Source organism: Vitis riparia, chromosome 8, assembly GCF_004353265.1.
Source record: "Vitis riparia cultivar Riparia Gloire de Montpellier isolate 1030 chromosome 8, EGFV_Vit.rip_1.0, whole genome shotgun sequence".
In the NCBI taxonomy this organism is placed as follows: domain Eukaryota; kingdom Viridiplantae; phylum Streptophyta; class Magnoliopsida; order Vitales; family Vitaceae; genus Vitis; species Vitis riparia.
In genome coordinates, this window is record NC_048438.1 from 15,742,766 (window position 1) to 15,763,498 (window position 20,733).

Below are 20,733 nucleotides of genomic sequence, written 5' to 3' on the forward strand. Positions count from 1 at the left end.
AATTTAATTTAATATCTACTCTCCTTCCTTTCTCTTTCCTTGTTAAGAATATGTTAGGCCTCTTTTACGTTCACACTTCTCAAAATCATCATTTATTCCTTTCATATCTTAACATTTCAATTTTTTTTTAAGGAAATATATTAAAATATGGAGAGGGATTGAATTAGGGCGGGTAAAATGAGTTGTGAGCAACAATGAGCATAAAGGGCGACAATTGTGGAAGGCCCCGAAACTTCAAAGCTTATTATTCTACTTCGGGTAGAGAGCCACCTCTCCCTAGAGGCTACAGCTAAATAGCAAGCCAATCCCGAGAATCGCTGACGCAACAGGTAGGGCACGGTGGGACCCATGACTCTCATTGAGATTCGCGATAAAGAAACTGAGTCTTGGTGTGGGGCCATCGGCTACCTGATGTGATAGAGGGATACCTGCCCCGCCTTCTCTTGCGCTCTCTCTCTCTCTCTCTGTCTTGAGTGAAGTAGTGCAGTGTAACAGTCACTGTTACGAAACCCTTCCCTTTGTTTCTTGTCAGTAATTGCTGTTGCTCTGGCGGAAAACGTATCATGATTTTCGTGCGTTATTGACTTCATCAGTTCGTTACTTTTCTTTTAATCTAAGCAACGTCCGTTGCGGAGATTGTTAACCGAGTTGCGATTCTGCGGTAAGTGACGTAGTGGATCTTGTTTTCGATTTCTTTGATCCTGCATTTTCTTGTTTTGTTATTCCGGTATGTTATTTGATGTTAGAGAAATTTTTAGACCAATTCTTGGCTCTGTTTGGCTGATGAGAAAACAGAATGAGCGAGAAGGGATGGAAAACTGATATTTGGTTGTTCTGTTGCCAAGAAATTGAAAATGTAAGTTATAAATGCCTTCTGTTTTGTTCTTTTGCTGTTTTTTTTCTTCTGTTCTCTTGGCTACCGACCATAGGCTCGATGTTGTATCTATTTGATGTTTTGGTTCTGCTTTTGTTTGGATCTGTAAGTTTATGGTTGGATTCGAGTCATATTACTGATTTTGCATGAACTGTGAGAATTTTGTGGAATTTGCTTGAATTTAGTGAATGAAGAGGTAGATATTTGCAGTTTCTTTGATTTTTATCGGAATCTTCCCTTAAGCTCTGATAAGAATGGCCCAGGAATTTTATCTTATTTTAAAAACTTTTCCATTGGTTTTCATGGACAAATCAAACTCTTTTTTAATTTTTCATCTGGCTTCCAGGTGGATGCACCTCTGCAGTCATGACCAATGCAACTGCCTCCACGTCCACGCTGGACAATTTGCTCTCAGTCCAAAATACTAAATCAATCTAAACGCTCCCCATTTCAAGTTCTAGGATTCAGAAGAAAATGGCACACTCAGTCTCTTAAATTTCTAATTTGCTTCACAGTTTGTGAGGCTTTTTGGGAGTGTGTAATCTTGGCCAAGATGTTATCGGCCTATGGCTTAATAAACTACTTGGTAACCCACTTGGATCTGCCATTGCCAGTTATGAGGAAATGGTACGACTGCAAGATTGCTTTTCAAAGGGAACAAATCAAGTTTTCTTTATATTATTATGCCCTGGACAAAGAAGCAATTGATGCCATGGAAAAGCCCTCATGAATAGTGTTCAAGCATAAAAGGATTGCTTCATAATATCTTTCTCTATGATAGGAGAGTATTAGAAGTACAAGTTGGCTGGTTAAGTGTCTAACTAATCTGTTCTCTTTATGATGTTCAGAGCTGAGATTACATTTTTCTGATAGAAAAAAGAACTTAGGATATTAAAAATTATGAAATATTAGGCAAACTTCATAGGAACTTTGCTGAATCTCAACATGTAACTTTTTGAAATAGTGTTCTAGAGCATTTACTCTCTAAAATTGAAGCTGGTTCAAGATTTATGTGGGTTTGCTTTTGCCATCTTCTTTGAAATTTTGTATAATAACAAACCTCACAATGATGTAGCCTTAGTGGTCATACTTAATTTTGCTTTCAGCATTCTTATAGTAGAACTTCAGATCTCATCTGCATCCATACTTTCTCTCCTCTTCTCATGCATTGTCAGTTGGGTATAAAATGTTTTATGTAAAACCCAAATAACATGAATTTTTAAGGATGTGTGTCGATTCCCAAATTGAGTTGAGCCCTTTCTGAGTTGAAAACTGAAAGGAACTTTCATATGATCAAATTCCTTATTTTATCATATTGCATATAAACTAGGAAAAATTCATTATATTTCTTATACGCTTAGATAACATGTAAACCAGGAAAACTTTGGCTGTTGCTCATGTTGCCAATGCTTATATGGAACAGAAGCAATCATTATCTCTCCAATTAGGGTTCTTCCATTTGGCGAGCAAGGTGTAGTCTAATTTTCAGCAGCAAGGGTATTTCAACAGCTTGGTCAATTGCATTTTTTTGCTGCTTTCTAAATGAGTGAGTTTTTAGGAATTCAGTGATGCCTAGGCAAAATTATATTACTTTCCTCCCCCCCCACCCACAAGGTTAAGTATTATCTATATTTCTTACTAATAAAATCTAGTGTTCGTCTTGCCTGCATATTGACCATCATGATGTGATTTCCATGCTTATAAATACTTAACCTTGTGGCTACAGATTAATAACAGCCATTTGTTCTGATACTTACACTCAGCATAATAAGGACCCTCATCTTTGTGACTGTATCAGGATGTAATGCTGCAAAAGAAAGGGAACCTCACTTGCACCACGCTCTGGCAGCTAAAAATATGCTTGTGAAGTGTGATGATGTTTAATAGCCTGCCATCAGACACAATTTGTTGAGGAGTATTTGGAATCTTTTGGGGATTATGGGATACAGTTTAGAGCTGAAAAGTAGTTCAAGGCAGCATCAAACCTCAAAAATAGTGAAGGAGAAGTTCCAATCACCCCAAGCAAATCAAAGTCTAAAGTTTCAAGACAAGTTTAAAGTAGAAAATTCTATTGGTGATCTGCATACAATAGTACAACCGAATGTTAATGAAGGATCTTTGTTCCAACGGAAATTTTCTGCTGGTCACCAAAAGCAGCACACCAGTAGAAAGGCAACTAAAGATGATGAGCTTGTCAAGCACATGTCGAATTTGCCAGGTTATCTCCAGCGCATTGAAAAAGGAGAAAACCTTCAAGAAAAGGCTTTGAATTTTGGAGTTCTTGATTGGGAGCGCTTAGAACAATGGAAGCATAACCAGAAGCATGTGCCAGAAAGAGGCAGCACAAATGCATCGTCCACCGGTAGTAATTCATCATTGGTTTCGTCAATTGGATCATCTACCTTGTCTAGTAGAGATCAGAATGGGACTCGCATTCGTCACAGTAAGCAACACTTGTCATCTTGTTCTAATATTAGTTCATCTCATAAGGGAGATCTTTCTCAAGGTGCCAAACTAGCCCGAGGGAAGGTTACATGCCTTAAAGATTTTGAAACTTCACCAAATAGCAACTTGGGTAGGCAGCGAAAACTCCCCTATACAGACAAGCCTTTTAGCAGAAGTTATTCGGAGACATTGCGCAAGAAAAAGGATGTAGATCAAAAGATGTCAGAAATGGGGACTTCATCGTCAAACCTGAGAAAGCATGGGGTTTCATTGAGTACAAAGAAACAGATGAGTAGTTCAGATGCTAAAATTGAGAAGAGAGTTGAAGTGTCAGAAGAATCAGATTCTGATCTTGCTCGCAAACATTGCTCAGACAAGCATAAGAACATTGTTCTCCTTTTACCCACTAATCTCCCTCAAAACAGTTCTTCAGAGGCATTTCAGCTCCCAGAAGGCAGAAAATTATTTGATGAAAAATCAACAGTAAATTTTCCAAAACGCATTTCAGGTGACTTTTCTCCTGAGAAGATTCACTCAGTGGGACTCCCTTCTGAAATTCCACACTCTTGTCCACTTCCCTGTAGAGAGGAGTTGTACACCAACTCAGATATGAAACCACAATCCATGAACATCACTCAGGGAATGGAGCTTCCATCTAATGCATGTCACATGTCTCCATGTTCAAGAGAGAAACCAACCATGCAATCTGAAGGCAAGTCAGAAACAAAACCTATGAATTCAGCTGTAAACGAGATGTCCAAAAAACAGGACCTGGAAACTGCCAAAGGAAGAAATCCGTCACCTAATCGCCGGTTTACCCTTGGCCTAGCTAGGATGAGCAGAAGCTTCAGTTTTAAGGAGGGCTCTGCTCTTCCACAATTGAGCTCTACATATGCTACAGTCAGGTCTGGTCCGGCAAAATCTGAATCTTCTGCTTGTTCAGTTAACTCAAGCAGAGAAAAGGCAAATGCTAATAGCAGAGCCAGGTCGAGTCCTTTAAGAAGGTTACTGGACCCGCTACTGAGACCCAAGGCAGCAAACCTACTCCAATCTGCTGAGACTGTCCAGGCATTGGAAGGAAGCTTATGTAGACCTTTAGACTTCTGTCAATCTCTTCATAATGAGAAGCATGAGGCATCAACAATCCAAGCCGTTTTGCAACTTACAATGAAGAATGGACTCCCTTTGTTTAAATTTGTGGTCAACGACAAAAGCACAATTCTTGCTGCCACTGTGAAAGAACTAACTGCATCTGGGAAGGATGATTCGAGCTGGATTTACACATTTTACTCTGTTCATAAAATTAAAAAGAAGAGTGGAAGCTGGATGAGTCAAGGTAGCAAAGGGAACAGTTCTAGTTATGTCTATAATGTTGTGAGTCAGATGAATGTTTCCAGCTCTCATTTCACAGAGTCTGAACAGAACCTCAAGAACCAATACACAGTGAAAGAGTCTGTCTTGGTTGGTGTTGACCTAAGACAAGGAAAAGAGGAAACACCGGAGTTTATGCCAAACAGGGAGCTTGCAGCCATTGTCATCAAAATTCCAATTGAGAACTTGAACCATGGAGGGGATAGCAATAAAAATAAAGATCTAATGGGGAAAGGATTCAAAGAATGTTTGCCTGAAGATAGATGCTCTTGTAAATTAGGAGAAAATGGGGATCCTTTTAGCACCACTGTCATTCTTCCAAGTGGTGTGCATGGGTTGCCCAGTAGAGGAGCACCTTCACCTTTGATCGATCGATGGAAGTCTTCTGGATCATGTGATTGCGGAGGTTGGGATATTGGTTGCAAACTTCAAATTCTCACCAGCCAAGATCACTGTTGTTGGACTTCAAGATTGCCCAACCATTGCAATGTCACAAATCGTTTTGATCTTTTTGTTCAGGTACTGCTAATGAGTTTCATCTGAGCACCACCTGCTTCTCTCTATAATTTTTTGTTGATTTGCTAATTTGCTTCTTAGTTCCTTATTTTCTGTTTAGGGAGGAGGGTATCAAGAAAAGAAGCCCATCTTCAGCATGGTGCCATTCAAGGAGGGAATTTACTCGGTTGAATTCAATGCAACAATCTCTCTGATACAGGCATTCTCCATTTGCGCAGCAGTTACAAGCCAACAAAAATCACCTGTTCTCTCAGAAGCCATTATGTCAGAAGCAGGACTTTCGGAGGAACCCATTCCAGATGGATGTGATGGAGTAAAGACTCCCACTCTCCTCAAAGGGGATGCTGGTTCAAAGTTTGTCCCATATCCTCCCCTCTCTCCTGTTGGAAGAGTCTAGTCCCATGGTTGCAAACAGCAATTGGAGGAAGACAACATTTGTGCCCGTTTTAGTTTTGTAACTTCTGTAGTATCAGCGGTAAGACAATCCATGTATGTACCAAATAAAGGCAATACAACATATAACATCAGCATTTTGAAAGCGTGTGAACAACATGCCTGGGAGAGTAACTACTAACGACTGCCATGCTTATGCAGAGGGAATCACAGGGTGCTTCCGTAGACTTATTCTCTTGGCATGCCGCATCTCTTCAGCACACTACTTCTGAATAGATGCGACCATTTTGGCTTGCTGAGAAGATGGAGAATCAAAACCAAGGAAATTAAGTTAGTACTTAGTGGTTTGCCTCGAATTGAAGTATATAGCCAAAATATTGTTATGTCCTTGTTGATAACTGATTGTGTCCCAGAATTGTACTCTTATTGTCAACTAACCTCTAAGCGCAAGGACTTTAAATTTATAGTACCTAATTCAGATGGTCAAACCTTGAGAAATTAGTTCAAGAAGGAGATGGAACGGAAGTGTTTTGTATTTTTTATATTGAATTTTGAAGATAAGAGAATTGAAAAATCAAGAAATTAAATAAATAGAAAATGGTTAAACTTTAAGCATTTTTCCCTCATGATCCTATCTTAGATAGACGCCATATCATAGAGCTTTTGCTCTCTTTGCCAATTTCTTCTTTAAGGCACTAAAAATTAATTTGAGCTAAGCTTCATATTTATGAAGTTTGTGACCCCATGTCTATGACTGACTCCACTAGAAGAGTTCTAACCCCTCTCAATTAATCCCATGAGATAAGATTGATCAAAGTCTTGTGAAGACTCTACACCTTGATCATTACTACACTAACTACCATCTACTTAGGATATTTTCAAACAATGATCACACATGGGGACAGAGATAAAGGTTTTAGCCCTTACACCAACTTACGTTCAGTAATCTTTTATAAATTGAATGGGAGCCTAAACTCACCCTCTCCTTAATCCAATCAAATCACAAACTCATGGTACCAAGACAAAAGAATAAAAGTGAAAATTAAAATTGGAATTAAAAATATAAATAAAAATGTAAAATTACAACTACACTTTGTTGAAAAAGAGTTCTTCCCTTTTATTTCTCACATTCTCTTACTCTTACATTGTTCTACTCCATGCTTCTCCCTCCCTCTACTTCATTCATAGTTTAGCTATTTATGGAAGGTGGAGTAATGTTAAGGAGTTGTCATCTGGGAGGCAAATGGAATTACTCTTCCTTGAATGGTTTGCACTATGCGATGACTTTCTATCACTGTCAGGTGTCATGCATGCTATGATAGCTAGGGCTATGATGACAACTTTGAATCATCTCCCAAGGCACTAGCAATATCCTTAGTGAAGCTTGCTTGAAGGAGCATGAGAAGATAAGTGATGAGAATGAAAAAAAGTGAGTGAAGCTTTACGTTTTGTGGCTCAAATCACTGGTAAAAGGATAGAGAGAGGGGTTTAAGAAGGCCACAAGGCATTTTGAGATCAAAAAAAAAAAAAAAAAAAAAAAACAAAGAACAAAGTATGGAAAGAGCTTAAAAGTGCAAAAAGGATTGTTTAACTATTAGGTTTTAGCCTAGCGAACCATTTCCTTTTTTCACTTTTTTTTTTTTTGTGGTTTTTGAAAGGGAATCAATAGGGCATTGACTTATCTTGCTTCTAAGGTGACTAACCCTTTCTAAGTGCTCCACTTAAGTCGTCCTTTGTCATATTTCCTTGCAAAACTTTTATAAACCAGTCAAGACACCTTATATTTAGAAAATATGATACATTGTATGCAATACCATGAGTTATCTAAATTTTAACTACAATAATAATGAGCAATTTTGCACTAACCAATAACCATATCCTAGTGTTAGTCTTTGCGATTTCAAAATGGTTTTCTAATCAAAAGATAATATTTGTAGTAGTAGGAAAATTAAATGGGGAGATTAAATTGATCCCTAGAGGTTTATATGGGAGAGGCAAAATTATACTACGCATTTTAATTCCTAGCTGAGGCCCAACTTCTGACTGATCGCACCATCATATTTATTTGTTAGTATTGAGTACTTTGGATTGAATTTTTTTTTAATAAATATGAATTAATAGTAGTCAAGCATAAGGTTTGGAGCAATGTGACGACTGCATTAATCACCATCAACTCCATCACTTCAAAAGGAGAGCTGAAAACCAATCCATGTGTCAAAAAAAGATTAATAATCCTTTGTACTCCTCTATGATCCCACCATAAGGAGAACTTTTAAGATTAGATTAAAAGGGTGTGTGATAAATCAATTCAATAATTTAATATAATTTAATAAATTAATGTAAATTAAACATATTTGACAAAAAAACTTAATGATATAACGTAAAATTATTTTTAAATTTAAGTATTAAGTTAAAATAATTCATTTATTCCTAATCTTCAATCATTTTTGTTTTATTTGTCCATAGTACGACTATGTTTTAGAACTATAATTTCACATTCATTACTTTTTTTATAATAAATATTTTTTTGATTATTTTATGAATTTATAATATTTTAAATATGAATGTTTTATAAATAAATTTCTTGTTTAAAATTAATAAAATAAATATGAATTAAAACAAATTAAGATAAATATTAATTAAAATCAAAGAAGAAAAATGTGTAAATTGGATAATTTAATTTAAAATTTTAATTTAACCTTACCAAACAACCATAATATTTAAAATAAGAAAATAAATACTAATATTAAATTAAAAACTTAAAAATAATTTAACTTACAATCAACTTAAATTATCAAGTAATAAGGCAAATCAGACACTCAAACATAAGTGATATCCCTTGGTTCCGAGAACCGCAAAAGAATTGCAAGCAATTATAAAAAATAAAATAAAATTTGTGATGATGGTTTAAGAGAAAAGGGGGTGTCGTTCACTAACAAAAAATTTCGGATGAATGAAATTAACTCTCTGCATCTAGAATACAAAGTGAAGTACAACAGTGAAAATGCAATTAAGTGATGGTCATTCTTCCCCTTGCATGTAATAATATCAACACGTTGACTTTTCATGTGTTGGTAACTTGGTATGTAGCTTCACAAATCGACGTGTGAAGCATGGTGAATACAAATAAACCATTGGCCATCAATCCTCTCAAACACATTTATGGCAAATTGTTTTCCCCAACTCCTACCCTTCGTCTTTACCAATTCCACACAGGTAACGTATCCCATATCCCCTCTAACATGAACTTGGATGTCTTTTAGCTCAATCTGCAAGGGAAATTCATAGTCTGCCCACACAATTTCCCAGCTTCCCATAACAAGATCATAACCAGATATCCCCGTCAAACCAGGGTGCACAACACACACACTCTCCCCTTTTGCCCAGAGGGCTTGCATTGCAGCCAGGTCCCCTTTCCTGAATGAGTTGTAAAACCGTGCATTTGCTGCTAATACAGAAGCTTTGCTATCCTCATGGAGAAGTCGGAGGCTATCCCTGATTTTGGCTGCTTGAGCATAGTTCTCCTCCTCAATAGCAATTTGCAGGTCACGCATTAAGCTCTGCTCATCCAATAAGATGCTTTCACCACTCAAAGTTCCCTCAGAGTCTTCACTTTTTACTTGACACGGTCTTACTGAAAATATATTGGAAGTTTGACCAAGCAATGCTGCAGAATGAATACGGAATTAGATTTGCTTGCAATTGAAATCTCAGAATTGATGACTGAAGTCATTTTAACAAAATAAGGCATGTGCATAATCACTTTCTCGTTCGATTTTTTCCCTCAGCTAAATCATTTTGGTACATTTTAGTTTATGAGTTCAATTATTATTATTAATTATCTATCAGATATGACTTTGATTATTATTATCATTATGATCATACATGATTTTGATACTGTTACATAATCTCAATTCTTTGCTTCTACATGGAAACTAAGTTTTTTTTTTATAGGTAAATAAGAATATATTAAGTGCCCCAATAAAAGGGGGGTTCTCCCCTAGGATGCAAGAAGTATGCACAAGGTCTGAAAGCCTAGAAGACACAAAGAAAATCTGCATCAACATTCTCAGTACTTAGAGCACAGCTACTCAATGAAGTGTAGCAGGGACAGAAAACTAGCTTGGGAGTTGTACCCCTTCAAAATCACTTCCTTCTAAGTTGAAAAAGGATCAGTGATTATTCATTTGACCTTTTATATCCAGTTTAATTGCTCGATAATAATGATCATGATATGCCTATAGGTAGTTTTTTTTTTTTTTTTGATAGGTGCCTATAGGTAGTTAAGTATAGTTAAGCATAATGATCTTGCAAACTACATTAAAGTGCTAACAAAACCAATATATATATTTTCTCCACTGTGAAATCCAATGTCAAAAAGAATATTAATTTTCAAATGCTAGGGATTTGTATCTAAGATCCTGAGTTCACAAGAACATTGAAATGACAAGAATTCAAGACTTTGTTGATTCCCATTATTTCACAAATCCTCATAAAAGGCACCAAAAAAAGGGAAAGAAAAAAAAAATTAAAGATGTAAGAGAAAGAATTTAAGATTGCCACCGGCGTATGCTTAGGCTGTTTAGCCAACTCCACAACCTTCCCATTTCCTACCTTGCACTTGATCACCTATATAGATGAAAGTAGCCACTGTTATGCAGACCTTTCCAAGATGACCTAAATTAATTTTCATTCCATAACCCTTGATGACTTGTAGCAAGTTGGAAAGACATCAGGTAGAAACCTGAATCCTTCAGTGTGTTTATCACAATAACTGAACCATCTTCTACATGGATGCTCTAGATACTAAGGTTGATACCTTGGATGACGAAAGTTGCAAGTAGTACTCTAACTTTAGCCAGAATTTTTGTTTGAGATATTTGCATTCCCTCTTAAGTTGTAGTGGTACATAGTTTTGGAACAAAAAGGTTAGTCAGGTCCTGTGTCTGGGCATCCTGTTAGCTGAGCAGCTGTATCTCCATAGAAGTTTCTCCCTTTCTTTTCCTTTAGTTTTATTTGAAGTTCTGAAGCAATCGAAAATAAGCCTATTTTTCAGTTGAAATTCTCCAGGACTCTGTCATACACCAACTTTAACATGGAATATTAGCATAAAAAAATGATCCGGTTGCCTAGACCCATCATCGTTAATTGACACCATAATAACAAATGAGAAATAGAAGACTAGTAATTCTTGAACAAAAGAACAACAAGGACACGTGAACCAATGAAATTTTCCACTGAAGCAACATGCAATAGCTGAAGAAAAACTTACTGTACCATACTCAAAATATTAGAGAGAATGGGAAAGCAAAGAAAACATACTGGCTGTTCCAATCTGCCAACGACCAGGAGGACTGCTGAGCACTCTGTGGACTCGGGTTCCGGTTCCAAAAGTACTCGCAAGAACTGAATTGTATGATTTCATGGATGGTGAAGAAACGTGAGGAAGCATCCGAAAAGTACTATTGCATGGACATGGCAAATTATTCAGCTCCCTGATATCAACAACAATTCCCTGGAAAATCGGGCTGAGTTGATTAATTTCTCAAACATTCCACCCAATCATCAACCATGTACAGTTCTGTAGCATAATCAATCCTGATTTTACATAATTCATATACTTCGAACTTCAATTACTCTTTTTTCACGACATTCCATGGTTGAAAAAAGTTTTCTTTTAAAGCAAACAAAAGCAAATGAGTCTTAATTAAATTAAATACACAAAATTGAATAAACCAGTGGCTAAGAATGTTCCAGAAGTACAAATGGAGTTTGGGAGGAGAAAAATAATAAGTACGAGTAGAAATGGAACTCACATTATGGCAGAAGCTAGAGTGGCCAAACTGGGGCTTCAATGAGAGTAAGGAGACAAATGGTAACGCCATGGTTAACCTCAAGATTTGCAAACCATGGATTGAAAAGCCCTAGATGAATGGAGAAATGAATCCAGATTGAAGATGACAATGGCTGCGAAACCCTGAGCTTGAATGAAGCATTAGGGTTAGGGTTTCACCGGTCAAAATTTGGGGTTCCGTTCAAACGTCACAATTAGATAAACGGATCAGACAGCGAGTCAAGGGCATTTAAGGAAGAAGATAACGATGAGACGGACATGATGTGTGTTGGGCCGAAGGAGCCGACATGGAGACCTTTGGTTCGGGCCTTAAGCCTTAGGCCTCCACGAAACTTGGGGTAAGTTGTCAAAGCATTCAAGGAAGAAAATAGCGTTGAGATGGACATGATGTGTGTTGGGCCGAAGGAGCCGACACGGAGGCCTTTGGTCTAGGCCTTAAGCCTTGGGCCTCCACTAAACTTGGGGTAACTGGTCAAACTTGAGTGTCTCCCAAACTTTATGGACAAGGGATCGAAATGGGAATCAAAAGGAAGGAGAATCAAAATTAGAAATTTTATTAAAGTATTCATAAAAATATCATAATATGAAATAAGAATAAAAGTGTCATACCACCTTGTACAAATAGAAATTAAATTTTAATATCCATATTATTTTTTAAAATAATCCCCATTTCAATGTTATATTATAAGATAGTTATGTCTTCATTTTAAAAAAATTAAGTGAAATTTAGAATTAATTATACAAATGGACATATATATATATATATATAAATTAATATCAAAATCAAATTAAAAGTATTTAGATTAATTAATTAAGAATAATTATTAACAAAATCTTTTTAATATTTTTACCAATAATTTCATAAATCACTAGTAATACATGAGTATATTTAGAGTCTGTTTGACAATAATTTTATAAAGTATTTTTAAATTTTTTGATGCTTAAAATTTTTTATCATTTAAATGTTAAATAGACTAAAAACGTTTTTTAAAATTACTACCAAACACAACTTTAGAATGGGTTTGATAGTGATTCTATGAAGTGTTTCTAACCTTTTTTATATTTGAAAGGTAAAAAAATTTAATATTAAAAAAAGTAGAAACACTTCCTAAAATCACTATCAAACGCACTCTAATAGTGTGTTTTAAAATAATTTTAAAAAATGTTTCTAGCATTTCTAACACTTGAATAATAAAAATTTTCAAATATTAGAAATATTAAAAGTATTTTTTAGAATCACTATTAAACTGGTTCTAAGAATGTGTTTGACAGTGATTTTATGAAACAGTTTTAGCATTTTTAACACTTGAACAATGTTTTTAAAACCTGATCGACCATTGAATTGAAAAAGTTATTGGTTCACGGTTCATTGATCGAACCGGCGGTCAAATCACGATTGAACCATAAATAATAAAATATATAATTTATAAATTATTAAAATTTAAAATAATTATAAAAATAATAATTTATATATTATTCAAAAGATTAAAATTGCATTTGAAAATCAGAAAATTAGTTTCAAATTATAAATAAATCAAAATTATAATAAAAAAAAATAACACATTAAATAAAAAACATAAAAAATTTCGCCTTCCAACTACTGCCACTGCCCGGAGTGGGGCTTACATGGGGGGAATTTACGGTGGGTTGGGAAAGGAGAGGTGGGGGGTGCTTTTTACAGCGGGGAAAGGGTGGGGAGGGGGGTGGGTTTTACACAGAGGGGGATGGGCAAGGAGGCCTTACACAAGGGGTGGTCGCGACAAGAGGAGGGGGATTTACAACTGTCGCCCGCGGGAAGGAGCTTCCAACCTGTATCATCATGGGGAGCTGGTGTCCCAGCAGAAGAGGCTCACAGTTGGTGTCGAGGAGCGAGGGGTGGGGGGACGTGACGGTGGCTTCACACTGCAAGAGGGGTAGGTTGAAGGTTGAAGATGGGAGAAGCATCAAAACAGCATCGTTTTGAAAAACGATGTGAATGATAAAAAATTTCAAGTATTAAAAATTTCAAAAACACTTCATAAAATCACTACCAAATAAGTTATATGTTTATTTTAATAATAATAATATTGAACCAAATAATTACAATGTGTATTAAATGCATTAATATACATATTATCATGTGTAAAACCTCTTTATTTAAAATTTTTATGATTAAATTTGTTATTATCTCAATTAAAAATATTTAAAAATAATTCATTATTTTTGTTAGTTTAAAAGCTCTCCTAATTACATTTTGATGATAATATAATAAGTTTAAGTGTACCGATATATTTAAATCAAGTGAAGTTTTTGGGTTTCATTGCTAAATGTTAAAGAAAGTTCAAGCATGCTTAGAGTACATCGAAATATCATGTAAAAAATCAATCATTAAGGAATCTATGTAAAATAAACATCTTGGGTACACTTGGGATAAGATTATTTATTTATTTTTATTGCATTTTCAAACGCCCTTCATTCATATATGTCTTAGCTTAAAAGTAACCTTTTGTTTTAAAATTAAATGAATATGCATGTTACTTCAAAAACCTTAGATTTAATTTTTTTCAAAAATGCATTATAAAGGTCTTCGAATCAAATGCTCGAGTTACTAAAAGAATAATAATTAAAATCCAAGCTTTTTGGTTGATTTTTTTTGTGCTTGGTCAAAGTGCCCTAATTTGATAAAAAATGGTCAAACTTGCATAAAATTCTCTCTTCCAATAGTTGGTGTTTGGTGGATTGAGGTCCAATCAAACTTTAAAAATACCAATAATTACCTGTAAAGCATTAAATATACCAATAATTATTGAATCGATTGAACCAAAATTCACTCGTTCGAGGTTTTTTTTTATATAGTTTTGTGTACTCAAGCTAGTTTTCTAAAAATTGAATAGCTCTCTTACATTTACTAACAAAAGAACACTTGTATTAAATTGTTTTTCATCTATTTTCTCTCATTCAAAACTCTTTATTTAAGCATATTGATTCTTTCACTTGGCAATTTTATAAAATTCTTTTTTTGCATTGAGCCATGTTTGTATTAGGATTGAAAATATTAAATCCTCAGTAATTCCAATTTAAGCATTTGAAATATTGGGGTCATAAATCCAAATGTACAAAACTAAGATTTGGTTTGAAGTCATGATTAGTAGAACTCTCAATCGGAGAAGAAAATAACAAAAACGGACGTAGACAAAATTATCGAACCACTATAAAAATGTTTGTAACTCTCTCTCTCTCTCATGTGTGTGTTTAATATGAGAAAATATGTTATTATATTAATTTAAAATAATCGCATTAATCCCAATATCATTTTTGTCCTATTTTTATTAAGCAGAAAATGAAATAAGTTTCCTTATAAAACAGCAAGGAAAGTATTCTCATGGGTTCTACACCTTTGATTGATTACATGTTTAAGTAAACATTTAAAATAATTCATTTCCTTTGATTCCGAATCAAGTCAATGTACCACAATGCAACAAAAATATAAAACATTTTGATTGCTTCAATCCAGCCTAGGGTTCAGCTCTTGTCCGACATTGAAGGCCCACTACAAAGTCCTAGTCTTTCAACATCAGTACAGCACTCCTTTCACCATGTCTGCTTCTTTTAAAGAGGTAGGCTCATAGCACCTTACATTACATTCCATTTATGCATTCCATACATTTATCCAAGTAAAATGAAAATTATAAGTCCTATTAAGATTCCGTAATTCATCAACATTATTACCGACGTGCTAGAAAACATCCCTCCTATGTATCATGCATGGACCCATAAGTTAAATGTGGCAAGATCAGAGCCCTTCAAGCATGCGCCCCTCAATTTTAGTTTGATAAGATTGATTTCAACTTAATTTTTATGTACCCCCATTGGTCCACTAGAAGCTGAATCCTTTTAGTGCATGATTGTCTAGTTTGAATGAATGAATCGACTCCTACTATTATTAGATATCATGGGCTTTTCGGCGGCAAAATTTTTGTATCGTTGTTTTTTAGAAAATAACTAAAATTTAAACGAATTCATATAGATAACCTTTTTAAAATACGGTGTATTCAAAGGGCAATCATACCCTAGGCTTGGACACTTATAGCTGAATTTTTTGTACCCCACTTTGACTATGGGCCCTACCGACTCTTTTAACTTGGGGCGACTCATTAATTGAAATGTTGTGTTTTATATGTACCCCGTCTGAATCTGACATTTTTGTTTGTTTTCTTTTTTATGAAATTATATTTAGATGACACGTCCAATGTATTTTTGTGATAAACAATATGTCATGAAACATGCATTACCAAAACTATATGATAAATTCTTTGCATATTGAATGTTATCAAAATGAATGAACACCCAATAATTAATTAGTCAATTATGTTTAATTAATGTTATGTTAACCAATGTAAATGTCAATTTTGGACTCATTTATTTGTTCTATTTTTTAATTATTATTATTTTTTTGAATGAAGTGACATAATTTATGAAATTTATTCTTATATGTATGAGATGGTTATCTAAACGTGCAAGAATTGATAATTTGTATTTGATAAAAGAATCATATAGAAAAAGTTATAATGTATGATTATGGAATTGATTTCCTAACATATATCCATTTTTTAAGAACAAATATGCCGTGTTCGACTGAAGGAAATTTGCAAGTGTTTCTGTCAGGAGGCCATGTGCCATGGTGCAATACATAATTGAGGACGATGGGAGGGCCCTTTTTAAGCTCAATTATGCAAGTAGAATTTATTGATCTTTATTTTAGTACACCCTGGGATTTTTGCTATGGTCGGAAATTGACAAGACATGGGTACCACGTACTTGTAGACTTGCAAGATTCTAAAGTCTGACGCCATGGCATTTTATGGTTCTAAATTGAAAAATCACTCGAAAGCTTCTCATTGGAAAAAAAAAAAAACGAGAAGAGGAAGAAGAACAAGAAGTTGACAGTCTGCTGGGCATAGCTGTCCAGGTATTGGTCATCGGTGCCATGGCCAATAGTATTGGCCTGCGAACGAAGGCAGTGATCATAGTCGGGGGCCTGGGGGCCTGGGGGCCTGAGGGCCTGGGGCCCTTCACCCTGGCTGGTTGTCCCTACTTTCAAGATTGTAAGTACTAGCTGTTTGCCTTTTAGGGGGTGCGGCCTGGGGGTTTACGAATAGGGGGTTCTTTAGGTTTTAGCTGGTAGAGTCGCTGTTGGTGTTCCTCTACTCAATTATTTGGTTAAATTTGTGCTTTCCTTTCAGGCACTTGGCCCTAGGCCTTTTCACATACTGATGTAGAACGATCAAGCGTTTCAAAAGAAGTAAACAGGGTTGAGACCTGCCTCGGTCAGTATATGGCAAAGATTTAATTCTTTCTCAAGGTTTTTCAATCCAATCACGTTAAATACCTTTACACAAAACTGTAATTATGGTCAGTCTTACGATCCGGTTCCTCCCATCTATCCATGGTTCATAAGATAATTGGCTCCACACACTTTTTTCCATTGGGGATTGGCTATAAATGTTACGAACTTCTGCTTCCAAAGTGTAAAGGATTAGTCATGAAAGTCACAACTTTTCTTCCCAAGGGTCCTAACATCCTCATTGGCTCACGACTCAGGAATTGTTTTATTTTATGTATTATTTAATTATAGATCGACTTGAAATCATTTATCATAACATGAAAACACTTTATATATATTATTCATTTTGAACAAACAATTCAAGATTTTATAAAACATTTGTACCGTTAAGATAAACTCATTAAATATATTATAAAAAAAAACTTATACCATCGATTGATTTGAGATATCACAATTATTACATTTCCTTGTTGATGTAATATTCTTTCTGTGTCTATGATATTGTTGTACTAATTACAACACTTACTCAAATTCTCATATTGAAATCATGGATTGATTTTAATACATTTTCTTTTATATATATATATATATATATATATGTATATTAATTATGTGTTCAATGGACTATCATGACTTTAAAATGTATTTACATAAGATGAACACTTTTACATATAAGGCCTCTCGTGGAATTGCAAGATTAAGAATCAATTCTAATATAATAATTATTTATTTTTATGCAGATATTATCAATTATGAGTCAAACCCTTCATAAATTAAAAATATATGTTAGAAATTTCTTATTCTTATGGAATATGGAATATCATACCTCACCCCTCCTTTATGTTGGAATGTTGAATCATAATTCATATGTTGCTTGGATCCAAAAATTTATAATTAAGGATTAACTTTGATACAATCCATCATGACGACATCGTGTGGATATATTATTTGTTTCGGAACCATCATCCTTACAATTTTAAAATACTATATACATTTAAAAGAAGTTTCTCTATATATATATATATGACTTATCTTTTTAACTAATATGAGATATTAGAAGAACAATATTTTCACACAATAAAAAATAAGTTATAATAAATAGTATCAATGTCCTAACCTTGATATGAAAGTCTAGGTTTTGTTACCCCCATAATCCAATGATATACAACAATAATATCATGTTATATGAATAGGATGATTATAAGACCCCCATATTGATGCCTTTTAAATTTGTAAAACCCTAATCTAGAGGGGATAATGTTTACATGATAAATTGTAAGATATTGTGTTTTATTAAAGGGAGTGATCGTAAGATTTTATGTAGGCGTGTGAAATAATTTTGATTAAAATATTTTTAGCACACATTTTTTTTTAAAATGTTTTTGTCTTTATATAACAAAAAAAAATGTCATTTTTGAAAAATCCATTTGTCAATAATAGTGATTCTCTAACATTTTTAAAGTAATGTCATACACTTAAAGGTCTATTAATGAACTGTTTTCTAGAATAGGTTTTTATTTTTTAAACCAAAAAAATACATAAAATATATTTGACAATTAAAAATTATTTTATATATTTTTTAATAATAGAAAATATAGTGTTTTAAGATAACATCTTCTAATTGTTTTATATTGTTATCACTTGTTTGTTAAATGTTATTTTAAAATATAATTACATAAACATGTAAAATGATTAAAAATAAAATATTAGATATAAAAATTATTTTTAAAAATATTAAAAACATGTTAAAAATATTTTAGGTTTTCAAATAGACTTATGTTTTATAAAAATCATATAACAAAATTTAAAATTATTTTCAAAAACTATTTTTCATAATTATTTTTAAAAACAGTTTCCAAACCCTTAATTTTGATAAGAAAATACTTTTAAATAATAAAAAAATTAACTCCCCTATAATAATTTATAATCAACTTTTAATTATACTAAACACTTGTTTAATGAGATTATAACCTATGTGGCAAACTGGGTCTTAAAAAAATTATCTAAAGAAGGAGCATCTATTTCACATATAAAATATTTTAATCCTATTCTGAAAAGTGAAAACTCTAATTCCAACTTTTCAATATTCAATTTTTATTTTTATTTTATTTTATTTTATTACTTTCTTTAAATTGGTCCAATATAGTCATATATCATACATCATACATGTTATAAAAATTTTAAATCAATGAATTTCAATAGTGAAATTAGCATATTCATAACGAAATGAATGAGGTGAGAATTTTGAAAGTCAGTTAATGTAACAGTAAAATATTTAATTATAATTAAACATCATTGCGCGCCTGAAAATTCTCAAAATAAAGTGATTGACTAATCGTGTAGTTTATTGTTCAAAATCATGACACGTCCTAATAATATAAACCTCCTACATTCGCATTAATTATTAAAGCGGCAGGCTGATTTAAATGTCTGGTGCAGCTCTGCCAGATTTTGAAAATCATATTAGGAAAAGAAAAAGAGTACGTGGTTGCGGTTATGATTCGATAGTGTAAGTTGAATGAGACGTCGTGGTCACGTTCCGCGGAGCCGGATGAGTCGTTTTTTGTCTGCCGAGTGTCTCGTGCCCGAACTTCAGTAACCTTCATCCCCTTCGGCCTTTTCTTCCTATAACGCGCTGTTACCCATAAAAGGACGGCAAGAGTCGGCCGCGTTGGCAATAACGACCTTTGACCATTGACTCTCAACTCTCAACAAAAAGTCTCGATTGGAATGCCCAACCAGCAACCTTCCTCTACGGCTCTTCAATACCCACCCCCTATTCTTAATACCGTACTAACACTTAGGAACTGTTTCGAATCATGACAAATTAAAATAAATAAATAAAAAATAAAAATTCTCGTGAGCTCTTGAAACTCATAGACGTTATTAATTAAATATTTAATTTAATACTAATGCGAAGTGGATGGAGGCATGTGGCACATGTATACACTTTGGTTTAACTTAAATTATTGATGAAATCCATTGCCCATGTTCTGGATTTTGACATTTTGCAGTATGGGGTATCGTTTATTTGTCTTTTATTTAGCTGTTTTTAAAGCAAGCCCTTGAAGATTCAATTGGTCAATTTTGTACGTAATGAGACAATTGTAGGTCATAGTTTGTTAATTTGTGGCAAGTTTGCCATAAATAGCCCATGTTATAGCAACCCATGTAATGCTTTCAAAAAAATTAGTCTGAATAGTTTTAAATGGAAAAATAATATTCAATTATATGAACACGTTGGTTAAAACATACTACTACTATTCAAGCACCGAGTGGATTAGGATGAGAATAGATTGTACCAAGGGTTGCCATGTCCCACGTTATTGCTACGTAAAGTAAAGCTCTCACGGGAATTGCAATAGAAATAAAGAAGAAATGGCATACGCTTACCTAAGTGTGAAATGACCATTTTAAAACAAAACCGGTCTATTAAATTTTTCTAAATGGCATACTGAAATTTCCAGAAGACCAATTCAAATTTCTTAGCAACCAAACGCGTTAGGCATTCGAGCCTTTTTATATCCGTTGATGTATGGATCTGGGCAAAAGACGCTTTCCAATTGAAAAGGGCTGTTGGGCGTGGGTTTGACCAGGTCTCCGTTTTGAGAAATGTCCCTCCAAATAGTTAAGTTGGTGAAATAATAGAAAAAACAAAATCTTTCTAGAAGGCCTTTGGATTGATCACCGAAGCAACGGTTGGTATGGAAACCCCACCATCTTTAATTCAAAATCTTGACTTCGAGGGATAATAAAAGCTCATAACTGCGTAATTATAAGCTATGCCAAATTTTCTTAGTGTCGAGTTGCATGACCTTAACTACCATCACACTGATTCTTTGATGAAAATGATGGAGTTTTGAAATATTTTCCAATAAAAATAATCAAAATTTTGAATTGGTTCTTTAAGCTCTGCAATATATGTCATGTAATTTTTGCAATTACGTTATAGCTGGC

General features: G+C 34.1%; 2 protein-coding genes across 8 annotated transcripts; one reads left to right on the top strand and one right to left on the bottom strand.

Annotated features, from left to right (window-relative positions):
- Window positions 1–311: 311 nt before the first annotated feature.
- On the top strand, window positions 312–6,112 carry LOC117921200. 7 transcript variants are annotated; one of them, XR_004652298.1, is made up of 5 exons: window positions 312–661; window positions 796–856; window positions 2,673–5,209; window positions 5,307–5,695; window positions 5,801–6,112. XR_004652298.1 is itself a non-coding variant. In XM_034839023.1 (5 exons), the coding sequence occupies exons 4-5, from the start codon at window positions 2,813–2,815 to the stop codon at window positions 5,601–5,603; spliced, it is 2,694 nt and encodes an 897-aa protein (XP_034694914.1). In that variant the 5' UTR covers window positions 312–661; window positions 796–856; window positions 1,221–1,501; window positions 2,673–2,812; the 3' UTR covers window positions 5,604–6,103. The 7 variants fall into 7 exon arrangements, 5 of the variants coding, with proteins under 5 accessions (XP_034694914.1, XP_034694913.1, XP_034694912.1 ...); XR_004652299.1 differs by having other exon boundaries at window positions 5,307–5,681; XM_034839023.1 differs by adding an exon at window positions 1,221–1,501 and having other exon boundaries at window positions 5,307–6,103.
- Window positions 6,113–8,527: 2,415 nt separating this feature from the next.
- Window positions 8,528–11,647, bottom strand: LOC117919712. Its single transcript, XM_034836951.1, has 3 exons — window positions 11,416–11,647; window positions 10,922–11,114; window positions 8,528–9,266 (listed from the first exon to the last, which is right to left on the bottom strand). Exons 1-3 carry the CDS (start codon window positions 11,482–11,484, stop codon window positions 8,692–8,694), a joined length of 837 nt encoding a protein of 278 aa, XP_034692842.1. The 5' UTR covers window positions 11,485–11,647; the 3' UTR covers window positions 8,528–8,691.
- Between the last annotated feature and the right edge of the window lie 9,086 nt (window positions 11,648–20,733).

Coding starts and splice junctions, on each gene's coding strand:
- LOC117919712 (XM_034836951.1), bottom strand. CDS start 11,484: ATGGCGTTACCATTTGTCTCCTTACTCTCATTGAAGCCCCAGTTTGGC. Junction 11,115..11,415: donor ACTCTAGCTTCTGCCATAAT/GTGAGTTCCATT, acceptor CCGATTTTCCAG/GGAATTGTTGTTGATATCAG. Junction 9,267..10,921: donor TTGGCAGATTGGAACAGCCA/GTATGTTTTCTT, acceptor TTCATTCTGCAG/CATTGCTTGGTCAAACTTCC.
- LOC117921200 (XM_034839022.1), top strand. CDS start 2,813: ATGGGATACAGTTTAGAGCTGAAAAGTAGTTCAAGGCAGCATCAAACC. Junction 5,210..5,306: donor GTTTTGATCTTTTTGTTCAG/GTACTGCTAATG, acceptor TTTTCTGTTTAG/GGAGGAGGGTATCAAGAAAA.